Raw genomic sequence first — 21,310 nt, 5'->3', positions numbered from 1 at the left:
TGTACTGCACAGAGAGCCTAGTTAGATGTACTGCACAGCCAGCCTAGTTAGATATACTGCACAGCCAGCCTAGGTAGATGTACTGCACAGTCAGCCTAGTTAGATATACTGCACAGCCAGCCTAGTTAGATGTACTGCACAGCCAGCCTAGTTAGATGTACTGCACAGCCAACCAAGTTAGATGTACTGCACAGCCAGCCTAGTTAGATGTACTGCACAGCCAGTCTAGTTAGATGTACTGCACAGCCAGCCTAGGTAGATGTACTGCACAGCCAGCCTAGGTAGATGTACTGCACAGCCAGCCTAGGTAGATGTATTGCACAGCCAGCCTAGTTAGATGTATTGCACAGCCAGTCTAGGTAGATGTACTGCACAGCCAGCCTAGTTAGATGTATTGCACTGCTAGCCTAGGTAGATGTACTGCACAGCCAGCCTAGTTAGATGTATTGCACAGCCAGCCTAGTTAGATGTATTGCACAGCCAGCCTAGTTAGATGTATTGCACAGCCAGCCTAGTTAGATGTACTGCACAGCCAGTCTAGTTAGATGTACTGCACAGCCTAGTTAGATATACTGCACAGCCAGCCTAGGTAGATGTACTGCACAGTCAGCCTAGTTAGATATACTGCACAGCCAGCCTAGTTAGATGTACTGAACAGCCAGCCTAGTTAGATGTACTGCACAGCCAGCCTAGGTAGATGTACTGCACAGCCAGCCTAGTTAGATGTACTGCACAGCCCGCCTAGTTAGATGTACTGCACAGCCAGCCTAGGTAGATGTACTGCACAGCCAGCCTAGGTAGATGTACTGCACAGCCAGCCTAGGTAGATGTACTGCACAGCCAGCATAGGTAGATGTACTGCACAGCCAGCCTAGTTAGATGTACTCAACACTTCTAGTTAGATGTACTCAACACTTCTAGTTAGATGTACTGGACAGTTTTAGCAGTACGAGAGAAACGCAGAATATCTGCAGCTTCTTGAAGATCTTTGTACTCTGCTGGCAGCTCCTGACAATGTAAAATGGTTTCTTATTATAACTAATTGTTATACACACACACACACACACACACACACACACACACACACACACACACACACACACACACACACACACACACACACACACACACACACACACACACACACACAGAGCTACGGGGATTGTCCTACGAAGAAAGGTTGAGGGAAATCGGCCTGACGACACTGGAGGACAGGAGGGTCAGGGGAGACATGATAACGACATATAAAATACTGCGAGGAATAGACAAGGTGGACAAAGACGGGATGTTCCAGAGATGGGACACAGACACAAGAGGTCACAATTGGAAGTTGAAGACTCAGATGAATCAAAGGGATGTTAGGAAGTATTTCTTCAGTCATAGAGTAGTCAAGCCATGGAATAGCCTAGAAAGTGAAGTAGTGGAGGCGGGAACCATACATAGTTTTAAGGCGAGGTATGATAAAGCTCATGGGGCAAGGGAGAGAGAGGACCTAGTAGCAATCAGTGAAGAGGCGGGGCCAGGAGCTATGAATCGACCCCTGCAACCACAAATAGGTGAGTACAAATAGGTGAGTACACAGCCAGTGAAGAGGCAGGTCCAGGAGCTATGAATCGACCCCTGCAACCACAACTATGTGAGTACACACACTCGTTCTCCATTATCTTTTAAAAAAAGATAACCAACATCTAACATATGATACAAAAGTGTTATCATACAAGCACAAGTTATCACGGTGACAATTTTATTTAGTATATTACCCATCAGTAAATATTTGTTACTTTAATTACATTATTTCTGGGTGAGTTTTTGTATAGACAGAAATAACTAAATCTTCGATCAGTGGTGTTGTTTGAGTAATATAATATAATATGGTCAAAAATAACCAACATGGAGACAGAAAATTACTTGATCTGTATATTTCGACCCCCTGTACTCAGGTACAGGTACATGTGTACCTGAGTACCTGTACTCAGGTACAGGTACACATAAATATAGTTACCTGTAGGGGTTGAAATATACAGATTAATTAATTTTCTGTCTTCATGTGGGTTATTACTGAGTAATGACAAGTGTCCATTGCACTTTTTTTTGGCTATTCACAGTGTAATATAATTAATTCAATGAAATGCAAGGAAACTAGGCAATGAATTCCAGTTGTCTAGGTAACACTTACTGTCATGTTGCCTCCTGTCAGCCCTGCAAGGTTGTTGAGATGCCTAGACACTCCTCTCACTGAAAGATACATAAGTATTACACTATATTCAAGATAGGCATATGTTATTCTCTATAGCTTATATCAACAAGTTAGTTTTTTGTTGTGTACGAATGGTATATAATACGGACAAGTTGAAATTAAGACACATGTGCAACATCTGGGTATCTTTATTGTAGACGAATCTCCACGACTATGGTGCTCTTCGCACCTACCCCTAGGTTGAGGGACTGATTACCTCATCTTCTGTACATAGTTCTACTGTCTTCAAGTTATGTTCTAGAATTTGTATTGATAAAGCCACTGGATGGCGAAACGTCTACAATAAAGATACCCAGATGTTGCACATGTGTCTTAATTTCAGTTTTTCGTTAAACAAGGTTAAGTATACGTTAAGCACTGTTACGTATGGGCATTATACTATGGAAGTGACAGCTAGCTGTGTTTCAGTTTGTTTCATTATACTGTGATGAAATCTATCAGCCTGAACAGGAAGACCTCACTCAGGTGAGGAGGAATGTTATCAAGGATTCCACTGTGAATTTAAAGGGTTCCTTTTAGCAGGCCTGAAGATACTATATCTATTACTTGGGATTTACTCTTAGAATAGCCTAAGGTTTCCTTCTAGCAGGCCTAGAGTAACTCTTACTTGGGAACTACTCTTTGAATAGCCTAAGGTTTCTTTCTAGCAGGCCTAGAGTAACTCTTACTTGGGAACTACTCTTTGAATAGCCTAAGGTTTCTTTCTAGCAGGCCTAGAGTAACTCTTACTTGGGAACTACTCTTTGAATAGCCTAAGGTTTCCTTCTAGCAGGCCTAGAGTAACTCTTACTTGGGAACTACTCTTTGAATAGCCTAAGGTTTCTTTCTAGCAGGCCTAGAGTTACTCTTACTTGGGAACTACTCTTTAAATAACCTAAGGTTTCTTTCTAGCAGGCCTAGAGTAATTATTACTAGGGAATTACTCTTATAATAGCCTAAGCTTTCCTTCTAACAGGCCTAGAGTGACTATTACTTGGGATTTACCAACTCTTAGAATAGCCCAAAAAATTAAGCATTATAACCTTAATATTTCAAGGAGTGGAGGGGTAAGCCAGTGGAAGGCCTCGGTTATATGACCAAAACCTCCAAGTGGCAGGTTATCACATAACTAAGACTGACATCAGAAAACACTTGTCCTGTTTCCTGGTGAATCTTATCTAACCTAAGAACATCCTACGAATGAAGATTGAGACACTTATGCAGCATATGGGAATCTTTATTCAGGAAACGTTTCGCCACACAGTGGCTTCATCAGTCCATACAAAGAGGAAGGCGTAAGGAGAGGAGGAGAATGAGGTAATCAGTCCCTCAACCTGGAGTCGATGTGTTCAGTCCATCAATCTTGTAGAATGTACGATTCTACCCATATGCTGCATAAGTGTCTCAATCTTCAACTTGTCGGTTTTTCAAACCATTCATCACATCCTACGAATGGAGGTCGCAAGCAACACCTGGGTTCTCACGTCCCTATACTTCATCTAATGGGAATCAGTCACATCGTGGACTCAGTTTTCTACAGATTTCTTTTCTGAAGTGTATGCTAGGCAAAAGAAAGCCACTAGCATGCATGTTGGGCACATTAATTAATCCTAATGCTTACATACTAATTAAGAACTAGACAGTTCAATGAACAGTAGCTAAATAAACATTAGCTAAATAAACATTAGCTAAATAAACAGTAGCTAAATAAACAGTAGCTAAATAAACAGTAGCTAAATAAACAGTAGCTAAATAAACAGTAGCTAAATAAACAGTAGCTAAATAAACATTAGCTAAATAAACAGTAGCTAAATAAACAGTAGCTAAATAAACAGTAGCTAAATAAACAGTAGCTAAATAAACAGTAGCTAAATAAACAGTAGCTAAATAAACAGTACCTAAATAAACATTAGCTAAATAAACAGTAGCTAAATAAACAGTAGCTAAATAAACAGTAGCTAAATAAACAGTAGCTAAATAAACAGTAGCTAAATAAACAGTAGCTAAATGAACAGTAGTACAATTTTAAATGTGCATTTATAAATATGTTATAGGTACATTATGAGGGTCATTATAAGTGTTAAGTACTCACGTGAAGGTCATTATAAGTGCTAAGTACTCACATGAGGGTCATTATAAGTGTTAAGTACTCACGTGAAGGTCATTATAAGTGCTAAGTACTCACATGAGGGTCATTATAAGTGTTAAGTACTCACATGAGGGTCATTATAAGTGTTAAGTACTCACATGAGGGTCATTATAAGTGTTAAGTACTCACATGAGGGTCATTATAAGTGTTAAGTACTCACGTGAAGGTCATTATAAGTGTTAAGTACTCACATGAGGGTCATTATAAGTGTTAAGTACTCACATGAGGGTCATTATAAGTGTTAAGTACTCACATGAGGGTCATTATAAGTGTTAAGTACTCACGTGAAGGTCATTATAAGTGTTAAGTACTCACATGAGGGTCATTATAAGTGTTAAGTACTCACATGAGGGTCATTATAAGTGTTAAGTACTCACGTGAAGGTCATTATAAGTGTTAAGTACTCACATGAGGGTCATTATAAGTGTTAAGTACTCACATGAGGGTCATTATAAGTGTTAAGTACTCACATGAGGATCATTATAAGTGTTAAGTACTCACATGAGGGTCATTATAAGTGTTAAGTACTCACATGAGGGTCATTATAAGTGTTAAGTACTCACATGAGGGTCATTATAAGTGTTAAGTACTCACATGAAGGTCATTATAAGTGTTAAGTACTCACATGAGGGTCATTATAAGTGTTAAGTACTCACATGAGGGTCATTATAAGTGTTAAGTACTCACATGAGGGTCATTATAAGTGTTAAGTACTCACATGAGGGTCATTATAAGTGTTAAGTACTCACATGAGGGTCATTATAAGTGTTAAGTACTCACATGAGGGTCATTATAAGTGTTAAGTACTCACATGAGGGTCATTATAAGTGTTAAGTACTCACATGAGGGTCATTATAAGTGTTAAGTACTCACATGAGGGTCATTATAAGTGTTAAGTACTCACATGAGGGTCATTATAAGTGTTAAGTACTCACATGAGGGTCATTATAAGTGTTAAGTACTCACATGAGGGTCATTATAAGTGTTAAGTACTCACATGAGGGTCATTATAAGTGTTAAGTACTCACATGAAGGTCATTATAAGTGTTAAGTACTCACATGAGGGTCATTATAAGTGTTAAGTACTCACATGAGGGTCATTATAAGTGTTAAGTACTCACATGAAGGTCATTATAAGTGTTAAGTACTCACATGAGGGTCATTATAAGTGTTAAGTACTCACATGAGGGTCATTATAAGTGTTAAGTACTCACATGAGGGTCATTATAAGTGTTAAGTACTCACATGAGGGTCATTATAAGTGTTAAGTACTCACATGAGGGTCATTATAAGTGTTAAGTACTCACATGAAGGTCATTATAAGTGTTAAGTACTCACATGAGGGTCATTATAAGTGTTAAGTACTCACATGAGGGTCATTATAAGTGTTAAGTACTCACATGAGGGTCATTATAAGTGTTAAGTACTCACATGAGGGTCATTATAAGTGTTAAGTACTCACATGAGGGTCATTATAAGTGTTAAGTACTCACATGAGGGTCATTATAAGTGTTAAGTACTCACATGAGGGTCATTATAAGTGTTAAGTACTCACATGAAGGTCATTATAAGTGTTAAGTACTCACATGAGGGTCATTATAAGTGTTAAGTACTCACATGAGGGTCATTATAAGTGTTAAGTACTCACATGAAGGTCATTATAAGTGTTAAGTACTCACATGAGGGTCATTATAAGTGTTAAGTACTCACATGAGGGTCATTATAAGTGTTAAGTACTCACATGAAGGTCATTATAAGTGTTAAGTACTCACATGAGGGTCATTATAAGTGTTAAGTACTCACATGAGGGTCATTATAAGTGTTAAGTACTCACATGAGGGTCATTATAAGTGTTAAGTACTCACGTGAAGGTCATTATAAGTGTTAAGTACTCACATGAGGGTCATTATAAGTGTTAAGTACTCACATGAGGGTCATTATAAGTGTTAAGTACTCACATGAAGGTCATTATAAGTGTTAAGTACTCACATGAGGGTCATTATAAGTGTTAAGTACTCACATGAGGGTCATTATAAGTGTTAAGTACTCACATGAGGGTCATTATAAGTGTTAAGTACTCACATGAGGGTCATTATAAGTGTTAAGTACTCACATGAAGGTCATTATAAGTGTTAAGTACTCACATGAGGGTCATTATAAGTGTTAAGTACTCACATGAAGGTCATTATAAGTGTTAAGTACTCACATGCCCTGAGTGAGTTCTGCCTCACAAAAGCCGTGTTGGTAGTTCTTGATTTTTCTTCAGCATATTTTTTGAGTTGAGAAGCTGCAGATGAGGCTCCTTTAGCGATAGCTGAGATAGGTTATAATAATAATTATAATTAAAAATTATTATGATGATAATTATAATAATAATGATGCTGATAATAATAATCTTTATTTCTACTAGTTTATAGCTGTATTGAAGAATTTATTCTTTGCATTTTATTATAAAACACCTCAATTATTGGGAGCGCTTGAGGTTCCTAAACCTGTATTCCCTGGAACGCAGGAGGGAGAGATACATGATTATATACACCTGGAAAATCCTAGAGGGACTAGTACCGAACTTGCACACGAAAATCACTCATTACGAAAGCAAAAGACTTGGCAGACGATGCACCATCCCCCCAATGAAAAGCAGGGGTGTCACTAGCACGTTAAGAGACCATACAATAAGTGTCAGGGGCCCGAGACTGTTCAACTGCCTCCCAGCACACATAAGGGGGATTACCAACAGACCCCTGGCAGTCTTCAAGCTGGCACTGGACAAGCACCTAAAGTCAGTTCCGGATCAGCCGGGCTGTAGCTCGTATGTTGGTTTGCGTGCAGCCAGCAGCAACAGCCTGGTTGATCAGGCTGTGATCCACCAGGAGGCCTGGTCTCAGACCGGGCCGCGGGGGCGTTGACCCCCGAAACTCTCTCCAGGTAAACTCCAGGTAATTACCAGCTTAAAGAACAGCCGAAAAAATTACGACTATTTTGCATAATTTTGACTTCCCATACCATTGAAGGGTATAAATTCCATATATAAACTTATCAAAGCCTTCTTCAAGGGTAAAATTTCTAATAGGAACTTTCTTCTAGGCCTCAGGTGGCAAAAATAGTCATGTGGAGGACTTGGGAGTGTAATAGCAGGACAATAATTATAATTAGACAGCATGGGGAGGACTGGGGTGTGTAATAGCAGGAAAATGATTATAATTAGACAGCATGGGGAGGACTGGGGTGTGTAATAGCAGGAAAATGATTATAATTAGACAGCATGGGGAGGACTGGGGTGTGTAATAGCAGGAAAATGATTATAATTAGACAGCATGGGGAGGACTGGGGTGTGTAATAGCAGGAAAATGATTATAATTAGACAGCATGGGGAGGACTGGGGTGTGTAATAGGAGGAAAATTATTATAATTAGACAGCATGGGGAGGACTGGGGTGTGTAATAGCAGGAAAATGATTATAATTAGACAGCATGGGGAGGACTGGGGTGTGTAATAGCAGGAAAATTATAATTAGACAGCATGGGAAGAACTGGGGTGTGTAAAAGCAGGACAATGGTTATAATTAAACAGAATACGAGATGTCAGAACAGGTTTAAATTGTATTGACCAATTCTGGATTTGTTTTACCTCTTCGTGTCACATAGGGACAAATGGTATTCACTCCAGGTTACACGTATTACACTGCATTCAGTGTTCTTCGGCTACTGTGCCAGTCATGGTGTAAACTTACCGTTGGTGATACCAGAGGGCCTCTCGTCCTCAATACGTGTGTTCTCTCGCAGAATATGACCCAGCAGCTCATGCTGTGCTTTCCTCACCCTGGCTGGTACTTTGATCCCTACAGCCTTGCCTGCAACATCAAGCCTCATCAACACCTAACTAGTCGATATATTTATATTTTATAATACACAGTGTTTCAATTACTCAGATATGGTAAACATGAGGAAATTAAATCTTCATCAGAGTACAAAACAAATTCTGGCCACAAAATAGAGCGAAACACCAACGTCAAAGACCTGGGAGTGATTATGTCGGAGGATCTCACCTTCAAGGACCATAACATTGTATCAATCGCATCTGCTAGAAAAATGACAGGATGGATAATGAGAACCTTCAAAACTAGGGAGGCCAAGTCCATGATGACACTCTTCAGGTCACTTGTTCTATCTAGGCTGGAATATTGCTGCACTCTAACAGCACCTTTCAAGGCAGGTGAAATTGCCGACCTAGAAAATGTACAGAGAACTTTCACGGCGCGCATAACGGAGATAAAACACCTCAATTACTGGGAGCGCTTGAGGTTTCTAAACCTGTATTCCCTGGAACGCAGGAGGGAGAGATACATGATTATATACACCTGGAAAATCCTAGAGGGACTAGTACCGAACTTGTACACGAAAATCACTCACTACGAAAGCAAAAGACTTGGCAGACGATGCACCATCCCCCCAATGAAAAGCAGGGGTGTCACTAGCACGTTAAGAGACCATACAATAAGTGTCAGGGGCCCGAGACTGTTCAACTGCCTCCCAGCACACATAAGGGGGATCACCAACAGACCCCTGGCAGTCTTCAAGCTGGCACTGGACAAGCACCTAAAGTCAGTTCCTGATCAGCCGGGCTGTGGCTCGTACGTTGGTTTGCGTGCAGCCAGCAGCAACAGCCTGGTTGATCAGGCGCTGATCCACCAGGAGGCCTGGTCACAGACCGGGCCGCGGGGGCGTTGACCCCCGAAACTCTCTCCAGGTAAACTCCAGGTCAGGGGGCTCAGGACTGCTCAACTGCCTCCCAGCATACATAAGGGGGATTACCAATAGACCCCTGGCTGTCTTCAAGAAGGAGCTGGACAGGCATCTAAAATCAGTACCTGGCCAGCCGGGGTTTGTGTAGCCGTTACCACAGTAAAATGTCACATTGTATCTGTGTCCTGTGACCTGACAATTGTCGGTAATTCTACCATTATTAAGTTAATGCTCGTATCTCAAGGAAGATGTTAGTTTCGCACACTGGGAAGATGAAGAATTAAACTCATGAGCAACATCTGGGTATCTTTATTGTAGACGTTTCGCCATCCAGTGGCTTGATCACTACCAATTCAAGGATATAATTGGAAGACAGTAAAACTATATTGCTTGGGTAGCATTGAAAATGGTTTGGGCAAATACACTTGTTAGTAGGATGGATTTGAGAAAGACTTGCCAAGTATGGGCCAGTAGGCCTGTTGCATAAGAACATAAGAAAGAAGGAACACTGCAGCAGGCCTCTGGCCCATGCGCTGTATAGCCCTTGTGGCTTAGCGCTTCTTTTTGATTATAATAATAATAATCTGGCCCATGCGAGGCAGCTCCAATTCTCGTACCGGCTTAAGCCAATACCTTGACCTAGTGAGGTCAGACACGTCACTTAAGGGAGGAGCAGTGCATCCGACCTAGTAGCACAAGCTAGTCAGGTCCAACTCACACCCACTCATACCCACTCATGTATTTATCCAACCTATTTCTAAAACTACACAACGTCTTAGCTTCTATGACGGTACTCGGGAGTTTGTTCCACTCATCCACAACTCTATTACCAAAACAGTGTTTTCCTATATCCTTCCTGAATCTGAATTTTTCCAATTTAAAGCCATTGCTACGAGTCCTGTCTATGTCAGATATTTTTAGCACGCTATTTACATCCCCTTTATTAATTCCTGTTTTCCATTTATACACCTCAATCATATCCCCCCTAATTCTATGCCTTTCTAGAGAGTACAGATTCAGGGCCTCAGTCTCTCCTCATAGGGAAGATTTCTGATACATGGGATCAACTTTGTCATCCTCCTCTGTACATTTTCCAGAGCATTTATATCCATTCTGTAATACGGTGACCAGAACTGTGCAGCATAATCTAAATGAGGCCTAGCCAAGGATATATAGAGTTGAAGAACAACCTGAGGACTCCTATTATTTTATACTTCTTGCTATGAAGCCAAGGATTCTGTAAGCTTCATTACGAACACTAATGCACTGCAGTGTTCCTCCTTTATGTTATATACAAATGGAGAGAGAGGGAGGTACTCACACTCAAGCTTGCCAGGAACTTCTTTGAAGATATAGATACCAGAAGATCGTAGCACCAAGGTAGTTTTGCTGTGTAAATTGCAGGACCAGAGTTTCTTGCCTACCCTCAGCACCACACCTTCCCCCACACGCCAGATCATGTTGGTGTCTGTATGGTAATTTTTGATAATTCATGTTAAGCAATGAACCCATGTGATTTATTCAACTCAACAAGTGGTGGAAGCATGATCTAACATGTAACACATATATATATTAATATACACAGTGTGTATTAGTAACGTCCCACACTGCATTCTTAAGGAATTATTAGTTGAGGGTAATTAAGGCTTCATGTAATCTGCTCACCATTCAAGGGTCATTAAAATAATGGTATACAGTACCGATAAGATGAGGAATTAAACACGTGTAACACCTGCATATTTTTATTTGAAGACATCTTCAGATAAATATGCCCTAGGTATTGCACGTGTTGCTTGTTCCTCACTAGTAAAGAATACGCTTAATTCCTAAAATATGGAATAAGTTGAAATCTCAGTACATACACTAAGAGACATATACCTCTCGGTGTATATACCCTTCGTGTTTATAAACTTTAACTGCCCTCTTGCGGTGTGTATATACCCTATATAGGCTTTGAACCTACAAATAAAAAAAAAACACTTTGTTTTTTCCTCCAAATGAATTTGAAGAGTTTCAAGATTGTAAGTACCTTTGCAGTACAAAGGTGTGAACGGGGACAAGGCCCACACACACACACACACATACACACACACACACACACACACACACACACACACACACACACACACACACGTGGAATAGCAAGTGGAATAGCCTAGCAAGTGAAGTAGTGGAGGCAGGAACCATACATAGTTTTAAGTAGAGGTATGACAAAGCTCAGGAAGCAGAGAGAGAGAGAGAGGATCCAGTAGCGATCAGTGAAGAGGCGGGGTCAGGAGCTGAGTCTCGACCCCTGCAACCACAATTAGGTGAGTACAATTAGGTGAGTACACACACACACACACACACACACACACACACGCATACAATATATATTGTTTTTCACGTAGCACAGAAGGAAAGCAGAAACAAAATACGAGCGTCATGCTGGCAAGAGTCTTGACTTTCTCGTTTTGATGATATTACAGCGTCCCTGCAGACATTACCAACATGCATACACATATGTATTTTGAACTAATAAATGCTTTCACGGCACACACACTCTCAAAGCAACATATACCTGCGGAAATATAAACACATATGCAGTTTAATGTGATCCTTTATTAACAACGTTTCGCCCACACAGTGGGCTTTTTCAAGTCACAAACAGATGTACCTGGGGTGGAAGGTATGTGACTTGAAAAAAAGCCCACTGTGTGGGCGAAACGTTGTCAATAAAGGATCACATTAAACTGCATATGTGTTTATATTTCCATTGTGTCGGTATTTTATACCATTTATTTCCAACATACACTTGTGCTTAGCGAGTAACATGAAGACACTATAAATTATATACACATTCACAGTACCCAATTCAGTGCTTAGATTATTCATTATTATGTACATTTACCCCAAAATCTGTGTTTATTACACTTTGAATATAAACAAAAGTAGCTCGATCGCTAGCGCCCTTAGCTCACACACTGAGGTCCGGAGATCGAATCCCCGGTACGGCTGGAAAACATTAGGACGTGCTTCCTAAAGACACCTGCTGTCCATGTTCACCCATCGGTATAATGGGTACCTGGGTGTTATTGAATTAGACACATGTGCAACTCTTGGGTATCTTTATTGAGGAAACGTTTCGCCACACAGTGGCTTCATCAGTCCATACAAAGGAGAAACTTGAAGAACAGGAGGAGAATGAGGTAATCAGTCCCTCAGCCTTGAGTCGATGTGGTCAGTCCATCAATCTTGAATAGAATACGGCATATGAGCGGAGCAGCAGCTTATAAACCGTAGACAGGTGAGGGGCAGCAGTCGTAGGTGGTGTCACATTTGCCCAATGTGGAAGTAGGTCGTGCCCAAGGGTTAGGCAAGTGAAGAATTCCCAAATATTAAGATCCCAAGAAGTTGCAGTGTCTGACAGGAATGTAGATGAATGGTTCAGAGAACCGACATGTTGTTGAATTAGACACATGTGTCTAATTCAACAACATGTCGGTTCTCTGAACCATTCATCTACATACCTGGGTGTTAGTTGACGGGTGTGGGTCGCATCTCGGGACAAAACTGACCTAATTTGCCCGACAAGGGGCTTGCTATGTATCAGTATGTTACTGATGTCAGTTAGGCCTGTATACCTTGTATATGTACTTGTAAAAATAAACATTATTATTATTATCAAAGTACTCTTGAAACTAGTACATGTATATGGTGCTTGTAAACCTGAGCTACCTTTGGAAGCAGCTAGGAATGGTTTGTTCCAGGGCGAGGTGACGACCCCATCAGTATGGATGAAGAAGATTTTCACTCCCTCACGAATCCTTAACAGGTCTCTGAAGCCGCCCAAACTCCTTATGCCGCCCATGGTCTCCGCCCGATCATCACCATCCTAGCACAAGATTAAGATGTTAGTTTTCTACTATAAAGAGTTAGTTTATGTTCACCTAGTGTATACACTTAGTGTATACACACGATGTTTGTATCACTTAGTGTGTACACATAGAGGTGTGTATCTTTCAGGAAGGTGTGCACATACACAGAGGGAGTATATGTACAGCACACTGAGAGGTGTTTCTCTCTCAGTGTATATACACTGACAGTTTACCTTAACCAGTATTGTAGAGAGCGAGAGAGAGAGAGAGACAGCCAGTCTGTCTCTTCTGCGACATATACTGAGAAAGGAGTCTGTCTACAAACACATACCTGATGTGTAGAGAGCCGATGGAAGGTTGAGCGGCCCACGTCTTTTGTTGGCAGTACCTTGGGTTCCTCCTCATCGGAATACCATTGCGACCCCATTTCCACTTCTGACGGCGGGGTAACCGGCGAAGACGGCCACGACGAGTTCTTGGTGAAATCTGATGGCCATGATGTACAGGAACCCGTGGAAGAGGAGACGGATGTTTTGGTATCCGCGTTGTTAAAATATGATGGTGTTGGCTCCTCACTGTTGTAGAGGTTATCAGGAATGCCTTCAGCACCTTTACCATCATGTAAGTCTGCAGAGACTCCTACTGCTCCATCATGTAAGTCTGCAGAGACTCCTACTGCTCCATCATGTAAGTCTGCAGAGACTCCTACTGCTCCTTCCTCGTTGAATACCCGAGGAAAGAGCACCTCACTTTCTTCTTTCTTCTGTTGAGTCTTTTTATTCAAATCTTCTAATTTGCCATTATTTCTGGGCTTGTTTACTGTTTTTAGCTGCTCAAAGTCAATATTGTTTACTTTATTTTCCTCTACACGAGTTTCAACTGCATTTTCATTGTTTACATTGTCATCGGAAAACACAATAGGACTCTTGGTTTCTTGTGAGTGAGACATAAGTGGATCAAATTCTTCTATAATTGATGCTCGCTTGGCACAAACTTCTTTAGAAGCCTCGATGTAAGTGTTCAGAGTTCCATAAGAACAATCCAGTAACATATATTCAGAATAACATCGTGAACGGATTGATACCTTTGAGTTTTGAGGTGACACTTTTTTATGATTTTTAGTTGGAGTGATAGCAAAATCTAGAGCCTCGAGTATGGAATTTCTTTCTTCATCATATGATGTATTGTCTTCAGTGTCGTGTGGTAAATCTAGAGAAGCAGCACCAGCTTGCCCAATATCAACCGGAGAGGCAGCGTTGCCTGACGGCTTTACACCACCTGCTACTACCAGCGGTTTCACAGCCATTTTAGTAGAATTTCTTTTATTCACTGAGTCTTTATCACTGTCTATCCCCAGATTTAGAGGAGGACCATCACTGAAGACCAGCGGGGAAGAAGACTGGATATCCTCCGTAAAAACAGGGTCAGTTATTACTGTATTCGGATCCACTGGGGGAAATGGATCTATATTCATAAACGGGTCATTAATAAAAGTAGAGTTAGTAGAGGCAGATGGTGGTGATGTTTCAGAGCCTAGATTATTTTCAGCGCAGACGACAGATCCAACACCTGAAGGTGAGGTATTGATTCCGTCATCTTTACTGGAATCGGTCCGGCGATTGCTTGATTCACTAACCAAACCACGGTCTCCTAATGACCCCGTGACTGAAGGCTCTGTTGTTGCAGCTTTCACAGCCACGGCTGGTACTTCCCTTTTCCGCTGCTCTTCAAATTTCTCTAAGGCTTGTGCCTGGCGAAACAGAGCTTCGTCAAACGGCGGGGAAAAAACTGGGTCAATGATTGGAGTTTCGTTCACTGTGCTGGAAGTTCTTGGTTTGCGAACTTGTGTTTCAGTGGAAGTGTGAGAGGACGTTGGATAAGAGGCATTATCATCTGGTTGGGAAGACTTTGGACAAGGGGCTTCATTTGGTTGAGAGAACTTTGAGTAAGAGGCTTCGTTTGGTTGAGAGGTCTTCAGAGAAGAGGCTTTGTTTGGTTGAGAGGACTTTGCATACGTGGCTATTTTTTCTGTGTGTTTATCAAGGGCTACTGGAATAGGCTGTTCTTGGGTACGATGATAGGACTTTGACCTTGGAGGCGATACTTTGGTGGGAACGAGCGGCCGGAGGGTGAAGTTGACAGGAGCTGAGAGTGGCGTGCCGGAGGGTGGTTCACCAGAGGTGTCCACCAGTACCACATCATCCGGGCGTGCGCGAAGTGAAGACGATTTCACGCGTGTTACCCGGGGCGGCTGGGGCATCGATAATGGCGGCCCAGACGCCAAGGCAACAGTGTGAGGCTTGGCACTTCGTCTAGGTCTACCTTGCTCCAACTGTGAAGACCGAGGCACGGCCGAAGACCCAAGATGGCACGGTATGTTTGGAGACCCATCATGGTACGACACTCTTGCTGATCCATGCTGCTGTAGAGGCTGTCTTGCTGGTACCCCTGATACTTTATCTTAAAAAAAAAATATATAAAATTATAAGAAGCATCTAAGTGAGTACAAATAGGAAAGCCGTCTGTCACGCGCTCAGAAGACGGAGGATCAAGCCTCCACCACGTCTTGAACTAAATGACCCACATGGGTTTACCGCTTAACATGAATTATAATTATTATTACTATTAATTATTATAATTATTATTATTATCACATTATTATTATAATTAATTATATTTAATTATTACTATTAATATTATTATAAGCCATTCTCTGCAAAACTATATAATTAACATATCAGTAACAAGTATGTTAATGCATCATGCAAAATCTCAACATTATATTCAAATATTATTAACTATATATATATATATATATATATATATATATATATATATATATATATATATATATATATATATATATATATATATATATATATATATATATATATATATATATATATATATATATATATATATATATATATATATATATATATATATATATATATATATATATATATATCAGAACTGTGTATGTTTTATCTGTCATATATTTCAGTATTTTTTGCTTGTATCATGTAAGTTATATGTATATTTTATGTATACTGTTGTATTAATGGTATATATGTCATGGGTCAGTGTTTTGTTATCTTATCTCAGAGATCCTCACACGATATTTTCCTTATCTTAATAACTGCGTAATTACGATTATTATTATTATTATTATTATTATTATTATTATTATTATTATTATTATTATTATTATTATTATTATTATTATTATTACTATTATTAATTGTGGTACAGTAATTAAGATGCTACTGAGCTCCCAACTACTACACAACCAGCTGTGCTACACCCTTACAACCACCACACAACCAGCTGTGCCACACCCTTACAACCACCACACAACCAGCTGCACCACAGCCCTTACAACCACCACACAACCAGCTGCACCACAGCCCTTACAACCACCACACAACCAGCTGCACCACAGCCCTTACAGCCACCACACAACCAGCTGCACCACAGCCCTTACAACCACCACACAACCAGCTGTGCCACACCATTACACCCACCACACAACCAGCTGCACCACAGCCCTTACAACCACCACACAACCAGCTGTGCCACACCCTTACAACCACCACACAACCAGCTGCACCACAGCCCTTACAACCACCACACAACCAGCTGCACCACAGCCCTTACAACCATCACACAACCAGCAGTACCACAGCCCTCACAACCACCACACAACCAGCAGTACCACAGCCCTCAACCACCACACAACCAGCTGCACCACAGCCCTTACAACCACCACACAACCAGCTGCACCACAGCCCTTACCACCACCACACAACCAGCTGCACCACAGCCCTCACAACCACCACACAACCAGCAGTACCACAGCCCTCACAACCACCACACAACCAGCTGTACCGCAGCTCTCACAACCACCACACAACCAGCAGTACCACAGCCCTCACAACCACCACACAACCAGCAGTACCACAGCCCTCACAACCACCACACAACCAGCTACACCACATCCCTTACAACCACCACACAACCAGCTGCACCACACCCCTTACAACCACCACACAACCAGCTGCACCACAGCCCTTACAACCACCTCACAACTAGTTGCACCACAGCCCTTACAACCACCACACAACCAGCTGCACCACAGCCCTTACAACCACCACACAACCAGCTGCACCACAGCCCTTACAACCACCACACAAACAGCTGCACCACAGCCCTTACAACCACCACACAAACAGCTGCACCACAGCCCTTACAACCACCACACAACCAGCTGCACCACAGCTCTTACAACCACCACACAAACAGCTGCACCACAGCCCTTACAACCACCACACAACCAGCTGCACCACAGCCCTTACAACCACCACACAACCAGCTGCACCACAGCCCTTACAACCACCACACAACCAGCTGCACCACAGCCCTTACAACCACCACACAAACAGCTGCACCACAGCCCTTACAACCACCACACAACCAGCTGCACCACAGCCCTTACAACCACCACACAACCAACTGCACCACAGCCCTTACAACCACCACACAACCAGCTGCACCACAGCCCTTACAACCACCACACAACCAGCTGCACCACAGCCCTTACAACCACCACACAACCAGCTGCACCACAGCTCTTACAACAGCCACAGAAATATTCCACCATACCCTCGGCAGGCGTCAGTAAGGCAGTAAGTACCTCGTGAGCGCGTCTGGTCCTCCCTAAGAACATCATCGTAAGTGGGTGGTGCTCCCGGAGCCGGAGTGTCCGTGGAGAGGCCCGGAGTCGGCTTCACCGCCGCCTGGGCATCACTGAACCCGTTCAGCGTCTCTTTTCTGAAAAGTTGCCATGAAAAGGTACCTGGGTGTTAGTCACCTTACACTTGCTGCCCCTGTTCACCTAACAGTAAATAGGTACTTGGGTGTTAGTCACATTACACTTGCTGTCCCTGCTCACCTAACATTAAAATAGGTACCTGGGTGTTAGCCGACTAATGTGGGTCGCATCTTGGGGACAAAATTAACTTACTTTGCTCGAAATGCTCTGCATAACCAGAGGCTTTGTATATAGTATGTTATGGGTGTCAGCTATGGTCTGTATAAGTTTTATCATGTACTTGTATGAATAAAGATTTATTATTATTATTATTATTATTATTATTATTATTATTATTATTATTATTATTATTATTATTATCATCATCATCATCATCATCATCTAATGATGATGATATTTCTCTTACTATTTTCTGGATGGATTTGAAAAATGGTATAATAGAGGTTTGCTGTTAATATTTTTTTATTGCTAAGTCAGGGAAATTGACGAAGTTGTGATTGTTTTAATGTCCACAACTTATTCTTTTGAACGACAACCGCCGTTCAGGAAGATAAAATACCAATTGAATTATTTATAATGTTACGCTCACTGCTCCTTGAAAGTGTGTGGGGAAGAGGTTAAATCTAGCAATGAGTGTGTGTACTCAGGAAGGGGTTAGTGTGTGTGTGTGTGTGTGTGTGTGTGTGTATACTCAGGAAAGGGTTATAACACCGTGTGTGTACGTGTGTGCACTCATGCTGTCGTGTTTGCTTGGGTTGAGATTCAATTCTTGGTCCTGCCACTTACCTTCAAAACTGTTTGAAAATTTCCTGGTTCCAGGCCTCTTGGGCCCTATCATACATATTCATGGAGCCGTGCATTGCGTTTACAGTTCCCTAGGGGGGGGGGCAATACCCGTGGCCCCCTGAAGGATAATACCTCTCTACCCCCAGTGCTCACCTGGCGACGAAGACCTCCTGCTGCAGCTGGAAGAACCTCTGTCTGGTGTGTTCATCACTGGTAATGCTCAGCACCTGCGCCTTCAGCACTCGGTCTATCGCTGTCAGCGCCGCCTGATACTGACTGACTGCCTGCAACAACCACACGTATTCACGTTAATCTCTACAACCATAAATGTTAAATAAACACATACAATAACAGAACGCCACTATTAACAAACCAGAACCAGTATGGACCGGGCCGCGGGGGCGTTGACCCCCGGAACACCCTCCAGATCGACTCCAGTTAGTATCAATACGCTTACCAAATGGCTTCTTCTTCTGGAATGAATTCCAGGTTCTCTCTCTCTTGTTAAACAGTACTTTTTATTATTTGTTTTCACGTTATTGGGAAATTATCATAACAAGCATAATGTTGAATGTATATACAGTGATAAATCTTCCTTCTAGCTATTATATAAAAATAGATAGGCACTAGGGAGGGCACATGCTAGACAAGTGTTAATATTGTAACTTCAGCTCTCATAGCTACTAAACCCATAGTGGAGTACTTGATGGTCTCATCGCCTTACTGGAATCTCCAATCTCACGCTGATAGAGTTCGTATCTCATGTTTGTAACCCATTTATAATGGAATATAACATGGGAAACATTTCTAGCTTTAGTTTCCGCAATGCAGCTATCATAAAAATCAAGATTGCCTACCTATCCCTACCCATTCACGTAATTTGAAACTGCCCAAAATGTTCACTATCTGGCAGTTTGTTCCGCACTCCTCGCCTCTCGAGGCAGTGGTGGACATTGTTCTCAATAAATGAAACCTGACCTGGATATGTCGTCCATGACCAATATGTTCCTTTGCTGCCCTGATACACTTGAAGACTTCTTTACAATTGTCCTCGAAATCTGCAGGCGTGCACACGGGGTCCTGGTCGACAACCCTGACGCTGGAAGAAGCGGTTGTCTGAGACCTTGAAGGAATCCCCAAGGACCCAGGCACTCTGTCTCGTGGCCAGTTAGCTTTCTTATTCCCCAGATACGGAGCTAATTGGGCAGCAGTTGGACGTGTGGGTATTTCTGGACGTGAGTAACCCATTGTCTGAACACATGGTCGCGGTGCAGATGAGGGAACACCTGGTGGTGGCATAGCAGGTGGAGGAAAAGGGACACCTCGAGTGTTGGATATCTTGTTTATAGAGCGTCTAGCACCAACATCGTGTCGGCTGAATGACTGTGTAACAACACTGCCTCTGCCACTTTCTGAGGCATTTGACTGTCGTGGTAGTGTCTTCCTAGATGTCGCCTGAAATGTGACATTAGACACTTGATCACCTCTTGACGGCAAAGAGCCTACAACCAATGATGTGGCCATCTTGCCTGGGGCAGCTTCACTCACTGTTATCTGAGTCTTTTTCCAGTCTGTATTAGAAATAAAACGACGATTAGCCTTTGAATCAGAGGCCGCCTTCTGAGAAGGGCTTGGCCTATATAGAATATCTATAAGCTTTGGTCGGGACGGGATGGGAGCAGGTTTGGGAGCAATTAGCTGCTCTGGAACCTTATAATTTAAAAACCCAGACATTCTATCGCGCTCTGCAGACTCCTGTGCAAGAGTCACTTGGTGACTAAAGGTTCTAGGTGGTTTTGGGGGAGCCTTCCTAACTGGTTTTCTGTGTAGTGATGCACGAGTTAATTCCGACTGAAACTTACTTGGCGAACTTATTATAGACTCCTCACCGTCCCCATCTTTTGACTGTAATGTCTTATTAGTTTCATTTTGTTCCAGCACAGAGTTTTCAGGTTCGATCTCAGATGATACACTCGTATTTTTAGTGTTGTTCACAGGGATGCCCTGGATGGTGGGGGATGACGGGAATGGTGGTGTGTCCGTGGGAGAAGTAGTGATGTTGAACTTCGTCCTGGGCAGGGGCAGAGGTTGGCTCCCAGCGGCCACCTGGGAGCGGGGCGCTGGGCTGGGTACAGACCGGATGCCAGTAGTTCTCATTTCTCAGCCGGCCACAGCGCCAGTTGATAGTGCTTACCAACGCCCTCTGCCCAGCTGGTTGTGTTAACTAACACCACCTGCCCAGCTGGTGGTGTGCACTAACACCTACCCAGCTGGTGGTAATCGCAGAAACACTAGACAACAAAGCTCGCGCCACCATTGATAAGCTTATATCGTATACCTCAATCCAATACTGAAAATCATTATCACCACCAACTGAGAAACACAAGTGACTTCTAAAGTTTAAGACTGGCACAACTTGTCCTTTACGTATATTTTAAGATACTTCCCCTGTGCCTATTTTTTGTGTTGTATTTTGTGATTTTCACAGATGTTAACTGCCCGAGGAACACGACCCAACTGAGAAATCTTCGTAGACAAAATCGCCATGGTAACTGATAAACCAGATAACACTCCGAGCTACAGCGTATAAAAACTGTCTTCATAATATAACTGTATAACTGTTTCTGCAAGACACATAGATGTATTTATGAGTGATTCAGTGACACAGGAGCTGGTACCATTAAGGACAGGAGTGACCTCACGGCT

At 42.2% G+C, this 21,310-nt stretch overlaps 1 protein-coding gene across 1 annotated transcript; it reads right to left on the bottom strand.

Moving 5' to 3' along the window:
- Positions 1-844: 844 nt before the first annotated feature.
- Positions 845-21,105, bottom strand: LOC128691889 (mucin-17). Its single transcript, XM_070100946.1, has 10 exons — positions 19,583-21,105; positions 18,758-18,888; positions 17,681-17,817; positions 13,319-15,447; positions 12,848-13,004; positions 10,452-10,598; positions 8,119-8,238; positions 6,592-6,699; positions 2,177-2,235; positions 845-1,008 (listed from the first exon to the last, which is right to left on the bottom strand). The coding sequence occupies exons 1-10, from the start codon at positions 20,759-20,761 to the stop codon at positions 922-924; spliced, it is 4,254 nt and encodes a 1,417-aa protein (XP_069957047.1). The 5' UTR covers positions 20,762-21,105; the 3' UTR covers positions 845-921.
- Positions 21,106-21,310: the final 205 nt, after the last annotated feature.

This window comes from Cherax quadricarinatus, chromosome 75 (genome assembly GCF_038502225.1).
Source record: "Cherax quadricarinatus isolate ZL_2023a chromosome 75, ASM3850222v1, whole genome shotgun sequence".
Taxonomy (NCBI): domain Eukaryota; kingdom Metazoa; phylum Arthropoda; class Malacostraca; order Decapoda; family Parastacidae; genus Cherax; species Cherax quadricarinatus.
This window is presented reverse-complemented; position numbering and strand designations above follow the sequence as displayed.

Bases quoted from the DNA above. Each gene is read 5' to 3' on its own strand.
- LOC128691889 (XM_070100946.1), bottom strand. From the start codon at position 20,761: ATGAGAACTACTGGCATCCGGTCTGTACCCAGCCCAGCGCCCCGCTCC. The intron at 17,818-18,757 runs GTGAGCACTGGG...GCAACTTTTCAG, and splicing joins CAGGAGGTCTTCGTCGCCAG to AAAAGAGACGCTGAACGGGT. The intron at 2,236-6,591 runs GTGAGTACTTAA...TGTATCTTTCAG, and splicing joins GCAGAACTCACTCAGGGCAT to TGAGAGGAGTGTCTAGGCAT.